The sequence below is a fragment of the Lacerta agilis genome, chromosome 4, assembly GCF_009819535.1.
Source record: "Lacerta agilis isolate rLacAgi1 chromosome 4, rLacAgi1.pri, whole genome shotgun sequence".
In the NCBI taxonomy this organism is placed as follows: Eukaryota; Metazoa; Chordata; class Lepidosauria; order Squamata; family Lacertidae; genus Lacerta; species Lacerta agilis.
The window spans coordinates 71386047-71402715 of NC_046315.1; the positions used below are offsets into that span (position 1 = coordinate 71386047).

The 16669-nt window shown below is 44.3% G+C and overlaps 1 protein-coding gene across 1 annotated transcript in view; it reads left to right on the top strand.

The window, feature by feature from the left end:
* The window catches only part of ATP10A (ATPase phospholipid transporting 10A (putative)), a 122753-nt gene that overhangs the window by 72315 nt on the left and 33769 nt on the right, over nucleotides 1-16669 (top strand). Inside the window, exons 5-8 of the mRNA XM_033147532.1 lie at nucleotides 6403-6509; nucleotides 6595-6726; nucleotides 8280-8413; nucleotides 10605-10857. Coding sequence (XP_033003423.1) covers nucleotides 6403-6509; nucleotides 6595-6726; nucleotides 8280-8413; nucleotides 10605-10857 — 626 coding nt within the window. The remainder of the gene's footprint in view (nucleotides 1-6402; nucleotides 6510-6594; nucleotides 6727-8279; nucleotides 8414-10604; nucleotides 10858-16669) is intronic.

A 16669-nucleotide genomic window follows, 5' to 3' on the forward strand; every position in this document is an offset into this window, starting at 1 on the left:
CCGTTAAAGGAATCCGGCGACTCTTATGCTTTGTCCGAGCCCCCGGTTGGGGTTAGGGCCATAAGCCGAGTCCCCGGGACCTTTGGGGAGAGGGTTGCGTGTATCCCCCCCCCCCCCGCTCCGTTAACTCTCCTCAGTTGCAATTTCCCAATCGCTGGTTCTAGGCCAGCTTCTGTCCTGGTAGGACAGTAGTCTGAACCAATGCCTACGCAACCACTCACCGAATTTGTATTTAAATAAAGTTGTGGCCTAAATTATTGCCAAAAACCCAAACCAAAATTCATGTCTCCTGTGTCAGTTCCTTGGGGGGAGGTCTTGAGGTCCTCGATACGCAAACAGAACTTACCCGTTATTATAACACTTTCTGCTTCGTCTGCCTCTCCCGATTCCTTTTTCCCATCTCAAGACTAGTTTTTGTCAGGGAAGATAGTATGACCCCGCTACTAAACTACATTTTGGCTCGGTATTTCCACCTACAGTGACTCTTACATCAATTTCCCCAATTTATTGAACTCTGCCTCCTTTGGCAGACAAAAGCAAATCTTCCCCAATCGGCCCTTTACAATTCTTTCTATACAGTCTATATTCCAAAATAACTGTATCACATGAATCTCTGCTTTTCCTCTATGTTTCTGATCGCATCCACTGTATGTCTGTTCCCTCTCCACGTTTTCTGTTTGTGTGCATTCCCCCCACCTCGCGACTTAGTTTTTTTAACTGCTGTCATTTGTTTCTGGTTTCTTCATATGTCACAGTGAACCACAGTTAACAGTTGCCAATAGAATACAAGCTGCATTATATGGTCACAGAAGTTTATCATGGCCACTTTGCTCCTCTCTAGTCATCCTGGGAAGGAAAAAAAGCATGATCCCTGGCTTAGCAGCATATATGAACCAGGGATCCTGATTTGTTTCCCTCAAACCACAGTCTGAAACCAAGGTTTGTTCTTGGCTTACCAGGTCATGGTTTGTTCCCTCCATACACTAATGGGAAAGGGACACAGGTGGCGCTGTGGTCTAAACCACTGAGCCTCTGGGGTTGCCAATCAGATGCCCGGCGGTTTGAATCCCTGTGACGGAGTGGACTCCTGTTGCTCTGTCCCAGCTCCTACCAACCTAGCAGTTCAAAAGCACGCCACTACAAGTAGATAAATAGATACCGCTGTGGCGGGGAGATAAACAAATAGATTAAAAAATAGTTTCTACCCCAGAGCTATAACCATCTTAAATGCTGTAACCAGATAATATGACCTTGGAGAGTTGTGATGGGTGTGTATGTATGTATGTGCATGTGTGGCTGAAAATGTGTTTTTTGTTTTTTGTCTTGTTTTTATGGGATGGCATTCAATTTCGTTGCAATTGTACAATGTTGTACTTGTACAATGACAATAAAGAAATCTTATCTTATCTAATCTTACCTTATCTAAACGGCATTTCCGTGTGCTCTGGTTTCCGTCACGGTATTCCATTCCACCAGTAGTGGTTTAGTCATGCTGGCCACATGACCCAGAAAGCTGTCTGTGGACAAATGCTGGCTCCCTCAGGCTGAAGTGAGATGAGCGCCGCAACTGTCCAGGGGTCCTTTACCTTACCTTACTAGTGGGAAGGGACAACAGCTCAGAAAGACGTACCGGTATTCATGGGATACCATTTGCTGTGGTTTACTGTGATGTGTGAACTGTGCCATGTTTACCACTATTACTGCTTTGTAGACCTGAAGCACTGATACCCTCACCCTGAGTCATATTGAGCAGAACGTTCCTGTTAGCAGCATTTGTGATATTAAACCCCAGCAATCTGGTTCCACTGCATTCAAGTGACATTGTCTGTCTAGTACAGGTTTGTGTTGTTCCAAATTGTTTCCATTGCCCGGCAAATCCTTCTTCCTAGAAACTCCATTGTCTCATGCATGCGGATGGCTTTAAGAGCTTGGATTTTAATAGCACACCTAACAACCTAGAATTTTTTTACTAGTGCGTCCCAACTACATTTCCCAATGTCGTTAAATTCTGGCCTACATCATAACCACTCACTCCTCCATCACGACTTGCTATTTAACAACCTACCTGTGTTTCTTTTGAGCCTGGCAGGCCTGTCACCACATGATCATCGCACCCATCACAAACTCGCCTGTCGTATCTTTTTAATGATTAAATCACTTGTTTCCAGAGCCCAAGTCCAGAATTGTATCCTCCTTGAGAGAGGGTATCAATTGATTATGGGAGAAATGTTTCCTTTCTTAGGGATAATTTCTCAACTGCTCAGTAAGTTTCCCTTCCATTTAAATTATTATTATTATTATTATTATTATTATTAATGAAAATAAATAAATGCAACTGGGAATTGCAAAGTCAAATGAATGGTTTGAAAGTGATTGTGATCAGCTTCCCCATTTTAATGCTTTTTTTCCTTTTCGCTTGTGTAACTTACCTGGCAAATAGCAGGTGTCATCAGTGTTGTACTGTGATATCTGCCATCTCTGCACTCAGAAGCAGAGGCATAGGGGCAAACTCCAAATGGTGTCAGTCAAGCGTTCAGGACAAAGGAGTCACAACCAGCAGCCTACCTCTTCTGTTCCGTTAGCCACGGTGAGATTTTAGGAAATGATACGTTTAGACTTCCATAAACATCATTTTGAGTCATAGGCGGTTCCTATGCCTGCCATGATCTCAAGGCTTTTCTTGTGCCCTGTTATCACTATGTCATATCAAATACCCATAACAGACTATTAGGAACATAGGAAGCTGCCTTATACTGAGTAAGACAGTGGGGTCTTTCATAGACTGGCTGCATGCAGAGGAATGGTGGGAGGCACCAGCTGAAGACACCCCCCCACCTGGGAACCCTCAGGGGAAGACAGCTCAGTAAGACATCAAACATTAAAAACTTCCCTAAACAGGGCTGCCTTCAGATGTCTTCTAAAAGTCAGATAGTTGTTTATTTCCTTGACGTCTGATGGGAGGGCATTCCACAGGGCGGGCTCCACTGCCAAGAAGGCCCTCTGCCTGGTTCCCTGTAACCTCACTTCTCTCAGTGAGGGAACCACCAGAAGGCCCTCGGAGATGGACCTCAGTGTCCGGGCTGAACAATGGGAGTGAAGACGCTCCTTCAGGTATACTGAGCTGAGGCCGTTTAGGGCTTTAAAGGTCAGCACCAACACTTTGAATTGTGCTCAGAAACCTACCGGGAGTCAATGTAGATCCTTTGTGTTATGGCAGCCGCTCCCCGTCACCAGTCTGGCAGCCGCATTCTGTATTACTTGTAGTTTCCTGGTTACCTTCAAAGGTAGCCCCACATAGAGCACGGCAGATGCTGTGCTATGGAACTAGGAAGGGTAAGTCATCTCCTCCCACTCTGTTTTCTGTTTCACTCTTGACAATTTCCGTTGTGAGCTACTTGGAGACAGGAACCTATCCTTTTAGCTGTTGTTATTTCTGTAAAGCTCCGCAGATACTTAGAATGTTACATAAATAAAGAAAAACCATAAATACAACCACAGGGCTTTGGGTTCTTTGCAACCGGCAGGTTTATGAACTGCTACATTCAACACGAGTCAACTCATGAAACCCCATTCTGTGATGTATTGAGTTAGTCTCCCTAATGTCAGAGTGCCTTTTATCATTTTGCCTAGTAGAGATGGTGATCGGGAAGGTATTACCAGGCAGAAAGCATTAAAGTGCACAATAGTTGACTTACCCTATATGTCTACAGAAAGGATTACAACGAGATTGCACAGCCTAGGGTTTTGAGCACCCTGAAGAGCTATATAAATGCTTCATGATCTAGATAATGATTAATAATAATAAGATGCACTGCAGTCCATTTCTGTATTATTTCACCTCCCAACTCCTTGTGATTCAGTGGGAAGAGTGCTTCTCTGGGGTCTATGTTAGCCTCTCAGCCACACACTCAAATCACCAATGTGCCTTTTAGTCCTAGGCATGGCCCTCATACAATACTAGTTGTTGAAATTGCTGCACACTAAGTGTTTAATGTGGATGAAAGAGGAGAGTGCAAAATATGGTCTGAAGCTCAACATCAAAAAAACTAAGATCATGGCCACTGGTCCCATCACCTCCTGGCAAATAGAAGGGGAAGAAATGGAGGCAGTGAGAGATTTCACTTTCTTGGGTTCCATGATCACTGCAGATGGTGACAGCAGTCACGAAATTAAAAGACCCCTGCTTCTTGGGAGAAAAGCAATGTCAAACCTAGACAGAATCTTAAAAAGCAGAGACATCACCTTGGCGACAAAGGTCTGTATAGTTAAAGCTATGGTTTTCCCAGTAGTAATGTACGGAAGTGAGAACTGGACCATAAAGAAGGCTGATCACCGAAGAATTGATGCTTTTGAATTATGGTGCTGGAGGAGACTCTTGAGAGTCCCATGGACTGCAAGAAGATCAAACCTATCCATCCTCAAAGAAATCAGCCCTGAGTGCTCACTGGAAGGACAGATCCTGAAGCTGAGGCTCCAGTACTTTGGCCACCTCATGAGAAGAGAAGACTCCCTGGAAAAGACCCTGATGTTGGGAAATATTGAGGGCACAAGGACGACAGAGGATGAGATGGTTGGACAGTGTTCTCGAAGCTACTAACATGAGTTTGACCAAACTGGGGGAGGTAGTGAAAGACAGGAGTGCCTGGCGTGCTCTGGTCCATGGGGTCATGAAGAGTCGGACACGACTGAACGACACAACAACAACAACAACAACAACAACAACAACAACAACAACAACAACAGTGCATTCAATTGATTATCACCTTGTTGGGGAAAGGTATAGGAAGACCTGATTCCAAATGTCTTCTTTTCCCACCCACAATGGAAAATTAACTTTGCCAGAGCCAAAAAGCAGAATCTAATGGAAGAACTTTGTTTCTAGCTCCGTGCATTTAATGCCCCTCCATTTTTATCTCTGGGTCAGGATAATTGTTCCTTTGCCTCAGTCCCCCTTATCTGTAAAATGGGAATACTTGATTGAGTTGGAGGTTGTCGTTAAGGGGTTGTTGATTTTTGTGAAGGAAAAGGACCCTGTTTTCATGCAGGGCCTTCTCAGTTGAGGCACCTGACCATGGGACTGCCTCTCAAATTTCTGAGAGATCCTTTCTTTCCCCGTGGACTGTCTTGGGTGTTAAAATTGGCAAAGGGTCCGTATAGTTAAAGCTATGGTTTTCCCAGTAGTAATGTATGGAAGTGAGAGCTGGACCATAAAGAAGGCTGATCACCGAAGAATTGATGCTTTTGAATTATGGTGCTGGAGGAGACTCTTGAGAGTCCCATGGACTGCAAGAAGATCAAACCTATCCATTCTTAAAGAAATCAGCCCTGAGTGCTCACTGGAAGGACAGATCCAGAAGTTGAGGCTCCAGTACTCTGGCCACCTCATGAGAAGAGAAGACTCCCTGGAAAAGACCCTGATGTTGGGAAAGATGGAGGGCACAAGGAGAAGGGGACGACCGAGGATGAGATGGTTGGACGGTGTTCTCGAAGCGACTAGCATGAGTTTGGCCAAACTGCGGGAGGCAGTAAAAGATAGGCGTGCCTGGTGTACTCTGGTCCATGGGGTCACGAAGAGTCGGACACGACTGAACGACTGAAACAACACCACCCCTCAGGGAGTATCTTTTGCTACCCTCAGAAACTTGAGAGGTGGTGGCCCAGGTCAGGGCATTTTCTGCAGTGGCCTCTAAGCTGTGGAATTTCTTCCCCACTGAGATGTGTTTGGCAGCTTCCTTGTATAGCTTTTTTCATACGCTGGCCCCACTCTATTCTTCTGATTGTAAATTGTTTTAACTGATCTTAATATTGTATTTTTACATTGCTGCAACCTGCCCAAGGACTTTATGGTGAAGGGCTGGTAAGAAATCATCATAATAAGAGCCTCTTCATTAATGCTTTTGAAGTAGATGGTCAAGGTGCATCTCTTCCACGTTTTATTTACTTTAATTTCCACCTGCTTGTGGGTTGGTTTTATGGGTTTGTTTTAATTGCTGTTTTTATAGTTTGTTTTACTTATTTGGATTGTCTGTTTTAATGTTGTAAACATTGGGAGCTTTCTAAAGGGCCAAAAGGCAATATATAAAAGACTTCCTAGAGAGATATAGTTGCATTGCAAACTCTTCTGCAGGAATTATGGTGAAAGTTGTTAAAAAGCAGTAACTTCTCTCTGTTTTCAAACTTCAAATTTTACTGAAGGGGGGGGGGACTTCCATGCGAAAGCTTTGTGAAATTCCATTCAAGGATAACAGTATCCTAAGGCAGGAGATGGAATGGGAAATCCCCGATTATTGTTTGTAAATTGATTATAAAGATGCTAAGGTTGATTTTTCCTGACTCCTATAGGTTGGTAAGGAATGAAACAAGTCCTCCTCTTCTAAGTTGATGTCTCTTGTGCTTTTGCAGTGTGCATAGAAGTGGCAAAAAGGTTGCCTTGAGTAAAGAAAACCTTTTGTTGCGGGGATGTACGATTAGAAATACAGAAGAAGTCTCAGGAATAGTCATCTATGCCGGTAAGAAGTGGCTGCTCCCCTTTACCTTGTGCTTTTACACTTCGTTCCTTTTGATCACTCCCAAAATGCAACTTCCTTTCGGCAGGACACGAGACGAAAGCCTTTCTCAATAACAGCGGGCCGCGTTACAAGCGAAGCAAGCTCGAAAGGCAAATGAATGTCGATGTCCTTTGGTGTGTCCTCATTCTTATTGTGATGTGCTTGTTTTCAGCCATTGGTAAGTTCCCCACCATTTTTAGCTATAGAAAAAGAAAAAAGAAAAGAAAAAGGCAGGGAATGAATAACAATGAAAATAAATACAGATAAATAATTCTGTTTATTCATGTATTGGAACAAACACAGCCGGCATAACTAACTTCGTGTTTTGAGACCCAGCTCTGCTCAACTAAAATTAGATGCTTTGGGAGCAGAGATTTCTTTATTGTAAAATATGCCTTGTAATTTTACAAATAAATAAAGAATATAGTCGTACCTCGGAAGTCAAACGCCTTGCCGGTCGAACATTTTGGCTCCTGAACGTCACAAATCTGGAAGTGAGTGTTCCAGTTTGCGAACGTTCTTTGGAACCTGAACGTCCAACGTGGCTTCTGATTGGCTGCAGGAGCTTCCTGCAGCCAATTGGAAGCTGCGCCTTGGTTTCTGAATGTTTTGGAAGTCAAACAGACTTCCGGAATGGATTCCGTTCAATTTCTGAGGTACCACTTTATACCACATTAGATAGATAGATAGATACCTGAATACCTTGAGCTTCTGGGGATTGAACCCGAGATCTTCTGCATACAAAGCAGATTCTCTGCCACTGAATATACACATTACATACATACACATACCCCAACTGTATGGGGCAGCAACTTCTATGCTGACTGTTTTTTGGGGGGAGGGGGTGTTTGTGTGTGTAGGTAAGACAATTTATTGTAAGCAATGCCCTCAGTTCTGAGAACCTCAAAAATCAAGAGGGTTTCATTTCTTTAACAGCCATGTGGTCAGAAAATTTGGGGTTTCTGAGAGAGAAATGTTCTGCACCGAGGGATTGAGGCGAGAAGGGGCACAATGCTATTATCTCGGGGGGGGGGGTAGGAATATGTTAAATATTGTGACAGGCCACCCCAATCCCTGCCAAGCTGTACACAGGATTCCAGGGGTCTTGGCCCCCAACCAGGGTCTGTGCTCCTGTAGAGAATTGAAGATGGGATGAAGGCTGTTGCAGCTTCAAGAAATGTGATTTATCCACATATTTACACCTGAGTTTAGATGGAGTGAGTCCAGATCTTACAGAATGGTCATCTCAAGAGAGTCTTGTTCCCCACAGCAATTCAGGGCTGGAGTCGAAGGCAGCTCCTCTCGCAGCCTGCCTTCAGCCAGCCTGCCCCGAGATGGATATCTGACTTGGGTCTCCTTTCTTGTTTCCAGCACTCTTGCTCAAGGCCCCAAACTCTTCCTGTGGAATCACACCCAGTTACCCTGGCAACCTTCCAAATCCCCAGTCTCTGTTCTTCACACTTCGGGGCAGGGGAGGACAATTCTCTTGCCTTGCCAGCAGTCCTCAATGGCCCTGAATTGTTTCTTAATGGCCCTAGCTTAGCCTGGTCATTTTGGTTAGGCTAGCCCAGGAATTCCTCTGCAGCTTGTATTTCTCCCTTAACATCCCAGATCTTACTGTTTATTAATTTATAGGGTTTCGTGGCGGGGGGGGGGGGTCCTCCGCAAACCAATCAACTTTCTCGCTCTATGTTTAATTTTCTATTTCTTTCTCTCCCAACTGTCCTACAGGTCATGGAATCTGGGTCTGGCAATATGGTGACAAAAAGAAGCCTGTCTTTGTTGTCCCAGATCCCAGAGGAAACTATTTGCCTCCGATTAAAGCTGCAGTTTATTTATTTTTGACAATGATTATAGTGTTTCAGGTAACTATACGCATATTGTTTGAGGTACCTTTTGGTGTTGTTGTTTCAGCCAAGTCACATTGGGGCAAAAGATTACTAAATTGCAAGGGGTTGGACTTGGTGACCCTCATGGTCCCTTTCCAACTCTGCAATGCTGTGATTCTGTGTGGGTTTTCTGTGGATTGATATTCATTTTGGTTCAGGTGTAAGGAGAGGGATTTCCCAGGGAAAGTAGTGGGAGTCCCATGCCTAGAAAGCACGAGAGAAGCAGAAAAGTGCTTGGACCTGCGCTTTCTAAGAATGGAACAAGCAGAATGTGAACAAACCCTCAGAAAGTTGATATTCCGTAATACGGCAGCTAGACTGGTGACTGGAAGTGGCTGCCCAGACAATATAACACCAGTCCTGAAAGACCTACATTTTCTCCCAGTATGTTTCTGAGCACAATTCAAAGTGTTGGCGCTGACCTTTAAAGCCCTAAATGGCCTCAGCCTAGTATACTTGAAGGAGCGTCTCCACCTCCATCATTCAGCCCAGACGCTGAGACACCCGCCCTGTGGAACGCCCTCCCATAAGATGTCAAGGAAATAAACAACCACCTTGACTTTTAGAAGACATCTGAAGGCACTCCTGTTTAGGGAAATTTTTAATGTTTGATGTTTTATTGCTTTTTAAAATTATTGTTATTAATATTCTGTTGGGAGCCGCCCAGAATGGCTGGGGAAACCCAGCCACATGGGTGGGGAAATAACAACAACAACAACAACAATTAATTATTATTACTGTTATTAGGCCTCTCCAGTGGGTTTCCCTTTACCATTAGAGGCTGAAGTCTATGTATAACTCGGGAGGCAGGAGCCTAGAAAGCTGCTCCCTTTGAGCTCCTTGTTGTGTACACTGACTGGCAGCACATTTCCAGAATTTCAGACAGGGGACATTCCCTGCCCTAACTGCAGCTGCCAGGGATTGAACCAAGGAACTTAGGCACAGAAAGCAGCTGCCCTTCTGTGTCGGTGAATACAGACCACGTTCTGACTTGAGGGAAGCTTTTCTGCTTTGTGAAGTCTGCCCCCCAGCGCAGCCCAGCGTTCAAGCCTGCCCCCCCCACCATTGGCCAATCTGGGAGGCAGGCTTAGATTGGTCTTCTCATAGGTGGCGCGGTGGCATTATGCCCCCCCTCCGCCTGCCCAGGTTGGATACTGACCCTGGGTCTCCTAAAGGAGCCTCCACCGTGCTGCGATGCCACCACACCAGGAGGGCGAGCGGGCTTCTTGGATAAAGATTTCAGGTTTCCTTGAGTGGAGAGCCCCGGGTACTGTGTCCGAGAATGGGAGCCAAGGCACTCTCGAGATGTTCTTGGACTTATACAGATTCCCCATCTAAGCTGAATGTGCTCTGTACCTTCCTCACAGAACTGGGGGCCCCCTGCACAGGAAGCATGTTATGGTACCAAGAGTTCTCTACACTGAAATGAATACTCTGCTATGAATAGAGTCTTTTGTGAGGTTAAAGGAAATCCTTGGAAAACTTACTTAACAAAAATCTCCGGGGGTGGGGGTGGGGGAACCCTCTTCCCGTAACACTTTGCCCAGCAGTTACAAAACACAAGGTACATTTGCACAAGCTTGCTTTTTGCACAGACCCAGACTCTGTTTCCTTGCTTCAACTTTTGTCGGAGAGCTGACTTAGAAGCCTATTTGGGGGGGGGTGTGTGTGTGTGTGTGTGTGTGAGAGAGAGAGAGAGAGAGAGAGAGAGAGAGAGAGAGAAATGGAGGTGCCTTTTACTTAATTCACCTTTTTCTTTTGCAAAATCTTTTATGCTGCCACAATTCTGACTTCACTCTCTCTTTTCCTCCACCCTTTCCCCTTCCTTTCCTAGCTTCTTTCAAGCTCGTCTTGTTATCCTGAAAACATTTGCTTTTCTCCAACCTTTTGGTAGTAATGCCACCAACCCTAATTATGGATGTCAAGTCTACAACGGCTCCATACGCTTTCCTAATCTGTCACAGTAAACCTTTGCAGATGCTCTAATATTTTTACGGTGTTGGCTTTAAGTCAGACAATATAAATGCTTTTTTAGAACCCTAAAAAAGGTACAGTACAAAATGGCAATTTTCATCACAAGTTGATTCAATTACACATCTTTTCAGCCAGCTTTGATTTCTTTATATATATCTATATAAAAAAAACCCTCTCTTTTTATGCATTCCAGGTTCTTATTCCCATTTCTTTGTACGTCTCCATTGAAATCGTTAAAATATGTCAGGTGTTTTTTATTCATCAAGACAAGGATTTATTTGATGAAGAGACAGATCTTCAGCTACAGTGTCGTGCTCTGAATATCACTGAAGATTTAGGTCAGATTCAGTATATATTTTCAGACAAGACTGGAACTCTTACCGAGAATAAAATGGTTTTCCGAAGGTGCACTGTTTCTGGCGTTGAGTACTCCCATGATGCCAATGGCAAGTATGATATATTTTCATTTCATTTAATGTACATAAAATTGGCTCTCATCCATGAGGTGGGGTGGTAGAAAGGTTCAGTGCAGTTTGCATTTAACATTTAAGGGTGAAGTCACCCGATTTGCACTCTCCTAAACAATAAGCACACTGAAACGCAGACGTTTCAGTTGTGAAATTCACACTCATTTGAATTTTGCAGTGCAGTTCTGCAGCCAAGTAATGAGTAGAGAAATGCACATGCCGGGCTAAAGGTGTGTACACATTATTATTATTATTATTATTATTATTATTATTATTATTATTATTATTATTATACTGCCCTTCATCTGTAGATCTTAGGGCAGTTCAATACAATAAAAAGCTTAAAATACATGATAAAAACAACAAACACAAACCAATAACCCTCTCTTCCCCCCACTCCTTCCCACAAACACATTTAAAATTGATGTAAGATGTTAGAGAAGAACATTTTTGCCTGGGGCCTAATGGTATATAATGAAGGCGCCAGCCAAACATCCCTGGGGAGAGCATTCCACAAATGGGGAGCCACTGCAGAAAAGGCCTGTTCTCATGTTGCCACCCTCCAGAACTAAGGGCCTCAGTTGATGATCTCAGAGTCCAGGTAGGTTCATATGTAGAGAGGCACATATTGGTAGCAATAACATACACAAATTCATTGCTTTGGGGAAATGTGCATATTAGGCAAAACTGCATTTAAAAATGTGCATATTAAAGGGAAATTTGCACTGAAATGCTGATGAATTGCCATGAGAAATGTAAAAATAATTGAGGAGAACCTATGATTGGGGGGGGGCGTTGAAATCGACAGATTTACCCATCCCTACCCCAGTAGTAATGTACGGAAGTGAGAGCTGGACCATAAAGAAGGCTGATCGCCGTAGAATTGATGCTTTTGAATTATGGTGCTGGAGGAGACTCTTGAGAGTCCCGTGGACTGCAAGAAGATCAAACCTATCCATTCTCAAAGAAATCAGCCCTGAGTACTCACTGGAAGGACAGATCCTGAAGTTGAGGCTCCAGTACTTTGGCCACCTCATGAGAAGAGAAGAATCCCTAGAAAAGACCCTGATGTTGGGAAAGATGGAGGGCACAAGGAGAAGGGGACGACAGAGGATGAGATGGTTGGACAGTGTTCTTGAAGCTACTAACATGAGTTTGGCCAAACTGCGAGAGGCAGTGAAGGATAGGCGTGCCTGGCGTACTCTGGTCCATGGGGTCACGAAGAGTCGGACACGACTGAACGACTGAACAACAACAACAAACTTAAAAGCCAGATTCTTGATTTGAGGTGTGTTAAGCCGGAGCTGAACCAATAGTTCTTAAATAATTCATTTTTCTGAGAAAGTATCTGAGATTCTTCTTTACACACACACAAATAGAAACAAGAAGACAACTTTGCAGAACTTTCTTCGCAGCATTAGGCTTCAGCATCTGCCTTGCATGGCCCTGGTGCTTACGCCAGTCCAGGTTGCATTAAAGCCCTAAAATAAACTCACTGAAGGTTGTTCATTGAAGGAAAGTTTCTGGTCCTTGCCTCAGCTCCTCACAAAGCATCTCCGGAGGGTTGGAGGTCCTCCCAAACAATGTATGATAGAGCACAGAGAACTGCGGGGCTGGGGGGGGGGGAGAGAAATAGGAACTTTTCCCTCCCATGATCACCCTTAAGTTACCTTAAGATCCTCATCTGATTTGAGGCAGTTCTTTCATCAGCCCCTCACATCATGGCTCACCAGACCGCTCAGAGGCTTTTTGGCTGCAGGGCTGGGGGGTTGGGAGAGACAGGCAGCTTCCTTAGGAACATAGCAAGCTGTCTTAAAGTGGTACATCTCCTTCAGTATGGTCTGCACTGACCAGCGGCAGCTTCTCCAGGGCTTCAGGCGGAGATGCTAGGGGTGGAACCTGGGACCTTTCTGCATGCGAAACAGATGCCGTCTCACTGAGCTGGTTAACCTATCTTAGCGTCCAAGCTGCTGAGCTCACCCATCCTGCCCCACCTCGAAACATCCATGAACACGTACAAACAAACGTTGAATGATTGAAACGAGCTTTATTCACAAGTTGCTGTGTGTGTGTTTCTGAACGGCGCATACCTCTTTGCTCTTAATAAAGTGCCTTCTGTTTGGGGCTAATCCAAGAACACCAGAAGTCAAGGAATAAAAATATTGACACTGGCAGTTGTCCCACCGTAGCATCTTATGGACTGTAAAGGTTCATAGAAACTGCTTCTTTTGAGTTGGGCGGGGTGGGGTACAGAGAGAGAATTTAATGTTCTGAGTGGCGTCAGTCATAGTGCAGATCGAATGACCCTTCATCGTGTCAAAAGCTTAGTAATACATGTGAGGAGCATTTGCATCTTAAAAACACACCCTTTGCATCTTAAGCAGCAGAAAAAAAGTTGTCATACCAAATGACGTAGCTTTCTTTGGTCTTCTTGTGGAAACTCAGCATCTGTTTCTGACATCTAATCATATCAGTGACCAGCCACAAAGTGTTGCATATCAGTATTTTTGTGGCATGTCTAAACTGAAGAGGGTTTGGCTGCGGCACAGTTGGACCATACATTCCTGCTTGCCTCCACAGTGATCACCAGCTCAGTACTTAAGAGGCAAAACGACACTAAAGGGTTTATGTGGTGGCTTCAGACAGACAGACAGACAGATAGATACTGGTGTCTTGTCCTTTAGACTTGCAGCACCATTGCCAAAAAAAGGAGGGCCAAGCTGTATGTGACATAGAAGAGCTGTAGTTAGATTTTTCCAACATCACTCTTAACACATTTTTAAAACGGTTGTTTCCGGGGCAGGAGTAATCCTGTGTAACATGTTTCCTTATATTTCGTAAACAAAGCGGTAAACTTTGAACTGGCTGAGCTTGCCTAAGACTTGTTTGCAATTGGCATCCATTCGTTGCTGATGAAATGAAGAAATAAGGGGGGGGGGAGTCCTGAACACATTTTGTAGTGTCACTATTTATTCTCCAATGGCACAAATCATTAATAAAATGAGGGCATTTTACACAATTAGTTCCTCTTTTCCCTCTTAGGCAGTGCCCAATCTATCCTTCCTTTTTAATTATGAGTGCTTTTTCTCCCCACAGTTATTCTTTCTAAATTTGCACCCGTGCATTTTAAAGTTTGCACATTGCTTATTTTGGTCACAACAGAAACCCAGGGGGGGGACTCTGCTATCCTAGAAGTCAATTAAATCGCAGTCCCTTTGAATCACCCAGCCTCTTGTTCTCTTTCCTTATTTTCTTTCTTTCTTTCAGCACTATGCATAAAATCTATTGTATGATATATAGGTGTGTGGGTAAGATTGTGCAAATTCAGCATTTATTAGTTAATGGCAAGCATGCACATTCCAGGAGGGGAAAACAGGAAAGCAAAATTATACTTGGATGCGGATTCAGTCTTAGGAACCAGAAGGCAGCCAATCCATTCATAGTACGGGACCAGATGCGGGCAGGATAAACAGTGGGCGCTCTTCAGTCCAGAATGCCTAGAGTAGCATGATTGTAGTTGCTCCCATCCTCCTGCTGGGCTGATGAAGACACATTTCATGATGGAATATATGTCATCAGGATTACAGTACAATCCACACAGTTGTGGATGGAAGCTGTAAACCTGAATCATGAGTGAGGAGGCGGCAACCTGGTTGGTATCCATCTATCTTGAGAGACAATGGAGTGTGCAGCTGGGGATGAGTAAGAAGAAGAAGAAGAATTTTATTATTTGTATGCTGCCCATCTGACTGGGTTGCCCTAGCCATTCTGGGCGGCTCCCAACATAATACTAAAAACACAATCAAACATTATAAAGTTCCCTAAACAGGGCTGCCTTCAGATATCTTCTAAAAGTCAGATAGTTGTTTATTTCCTTGACAGTTGATGGAAGAGCGTTCCATAGGGCAGGTGCCACTACCAAGAAAGCCCTCTGCCTGGTTCCCTGTAACCTCACTTCTCACAATGAGGGTATACTGGGCTGAAGCTGTTTAGGGCTTTAAAGGTCAGCACCAACACTTTGGATTGTGCTCGGAAATGTACTGGGAGCCAATGTAGGTCTTTCAGGACCGGTGTTATATGGTCTCGGCAGCCACTCCCAGTCACCAGTCTAGCTGCCGCATTCTGGATTAGTTGTAGTTTTCTGGTCACCTTCAAAGGTAGCCCCATGTAGAGCTCTTTGCAGTAGTCCAAGCGGGAGATAACCAGAGCATGCACCACTCTGTGGGCAGGTTGGGTCTCAGCCCTGCGTAGCAAGTGGAGCTGGTAGACAGCTGCCTAGGACACAGAACTGACTGCTCCTCCATGGACAGCTGTGAGTCCAAAATGACTCCCAGGGTGCGCACCTGGTCCTTCAGGGGCACAGTTACATCATTCAAGACCAGGGAGTCCCCCACTGAATTCAGACTACTGCATTAGCAGCAGCAAAGTGATCTCCCCTGGGCTCAAGCCTGGGCAGGGTGCATTAAGTTCCTGGGCTGCCCCTCTTGGCCTTGCTGATGCCATCCATACATTCAGCACCAGCTTGGCTGCAGGTGATGCCAGAAGGAGGTGTACAAGGTGCCATCCAACCGTCTTAGGGACTCTACTTTGGATTTGTGTACTCCTTAGGTTTTTCTTCTCCCAAAGATATCCCACAAGGCAGCAGAGGTTTAGGACCAGAGTTTTCTGTCTCCTAGGCTACCTTCCCAGGTTGACGAGCCCATGTGCTCCTCACTTCCCTCTACAGCACATGCAAAAACCTCCTTCTTGACTGCTGGGCACACTTTTGATCCTCCGGAGACCCGTCAGCAACCATACTTCACTAAACATAGAAATAGAGCCTTGTCCAGGGAAAAAGATAACTTCGCAAGGCCAGAACGGAACTCAAAGGCCAGTAACAAGAACAGAGCACCTGTTAACAATTGCACACCTCCCAGTTCAGGCGTCTCTGATGCTTCTACAATGAATTTGGGAAAATTGAGGTTCTTTGAGAAGGGCTTGAGGAAAGGTCGTCTTGGCTTACAAGTGCACCACAGCCGCAAAGAAATGAGCCAGGATTAGCAACAAAACATGCACTTGATCCATCCCTATGGCAAATTCTCTGGCAACTCCATTAATGTCCTTAATGATGGTGGTAGCTGTGCTGTTGAGGATTTATTCGCCGGCAGCACAGCTAGTCTGCCAGTTGAGGCTTAGCATCCATCTTGTTCCTAGAAGTACTATGCCATTGTTGTTCCATTTAATACAAACAATGCGAATTTGCTGCCACCGTCTCCCTAATATTTGATTTCCAATATAAAGCCTTTGCTGCAGATCCAGATTAATGTAGATCCATAAATGTTATCTGGAATGCATTGCATTTATGCCGTCGCATATAAAGAAATGACATTTCAAATGTATCACTAAGGAAGTTCTTTTAATCCTCTTGACCACTTGGCATTGTAGTCCGCAAATAGATAACTGCCAGACTTAAAGCTATTTTAGTCCTTAACGAGTTTTTTTTTGAAGAGCCTTTGTGGAGTGAGGTTTTTGAAAATCATTATTCACAGCTATTTGCAGTGTTGCATTTATTACACTCTGACCTCCCATATCCTCTTTCGCCACGGATTTTAAATTAATATCCTGTGAACAAAATTCTCGGCAAAGTTCCCAATCTTCCCTGATGAGTTGTCTTTGTTTGTTTGCTTTTAATCATCTTGGTGGCCTCTTTCTGGTTTGTTTGTTTTGTTTTGTTTTGTTTTATTATTTTTGGTCTTTTGCTGGCAGAGCTGCAGATAATGTAGGTGGCTTTAGGGAAAGCTGTACTGCATAG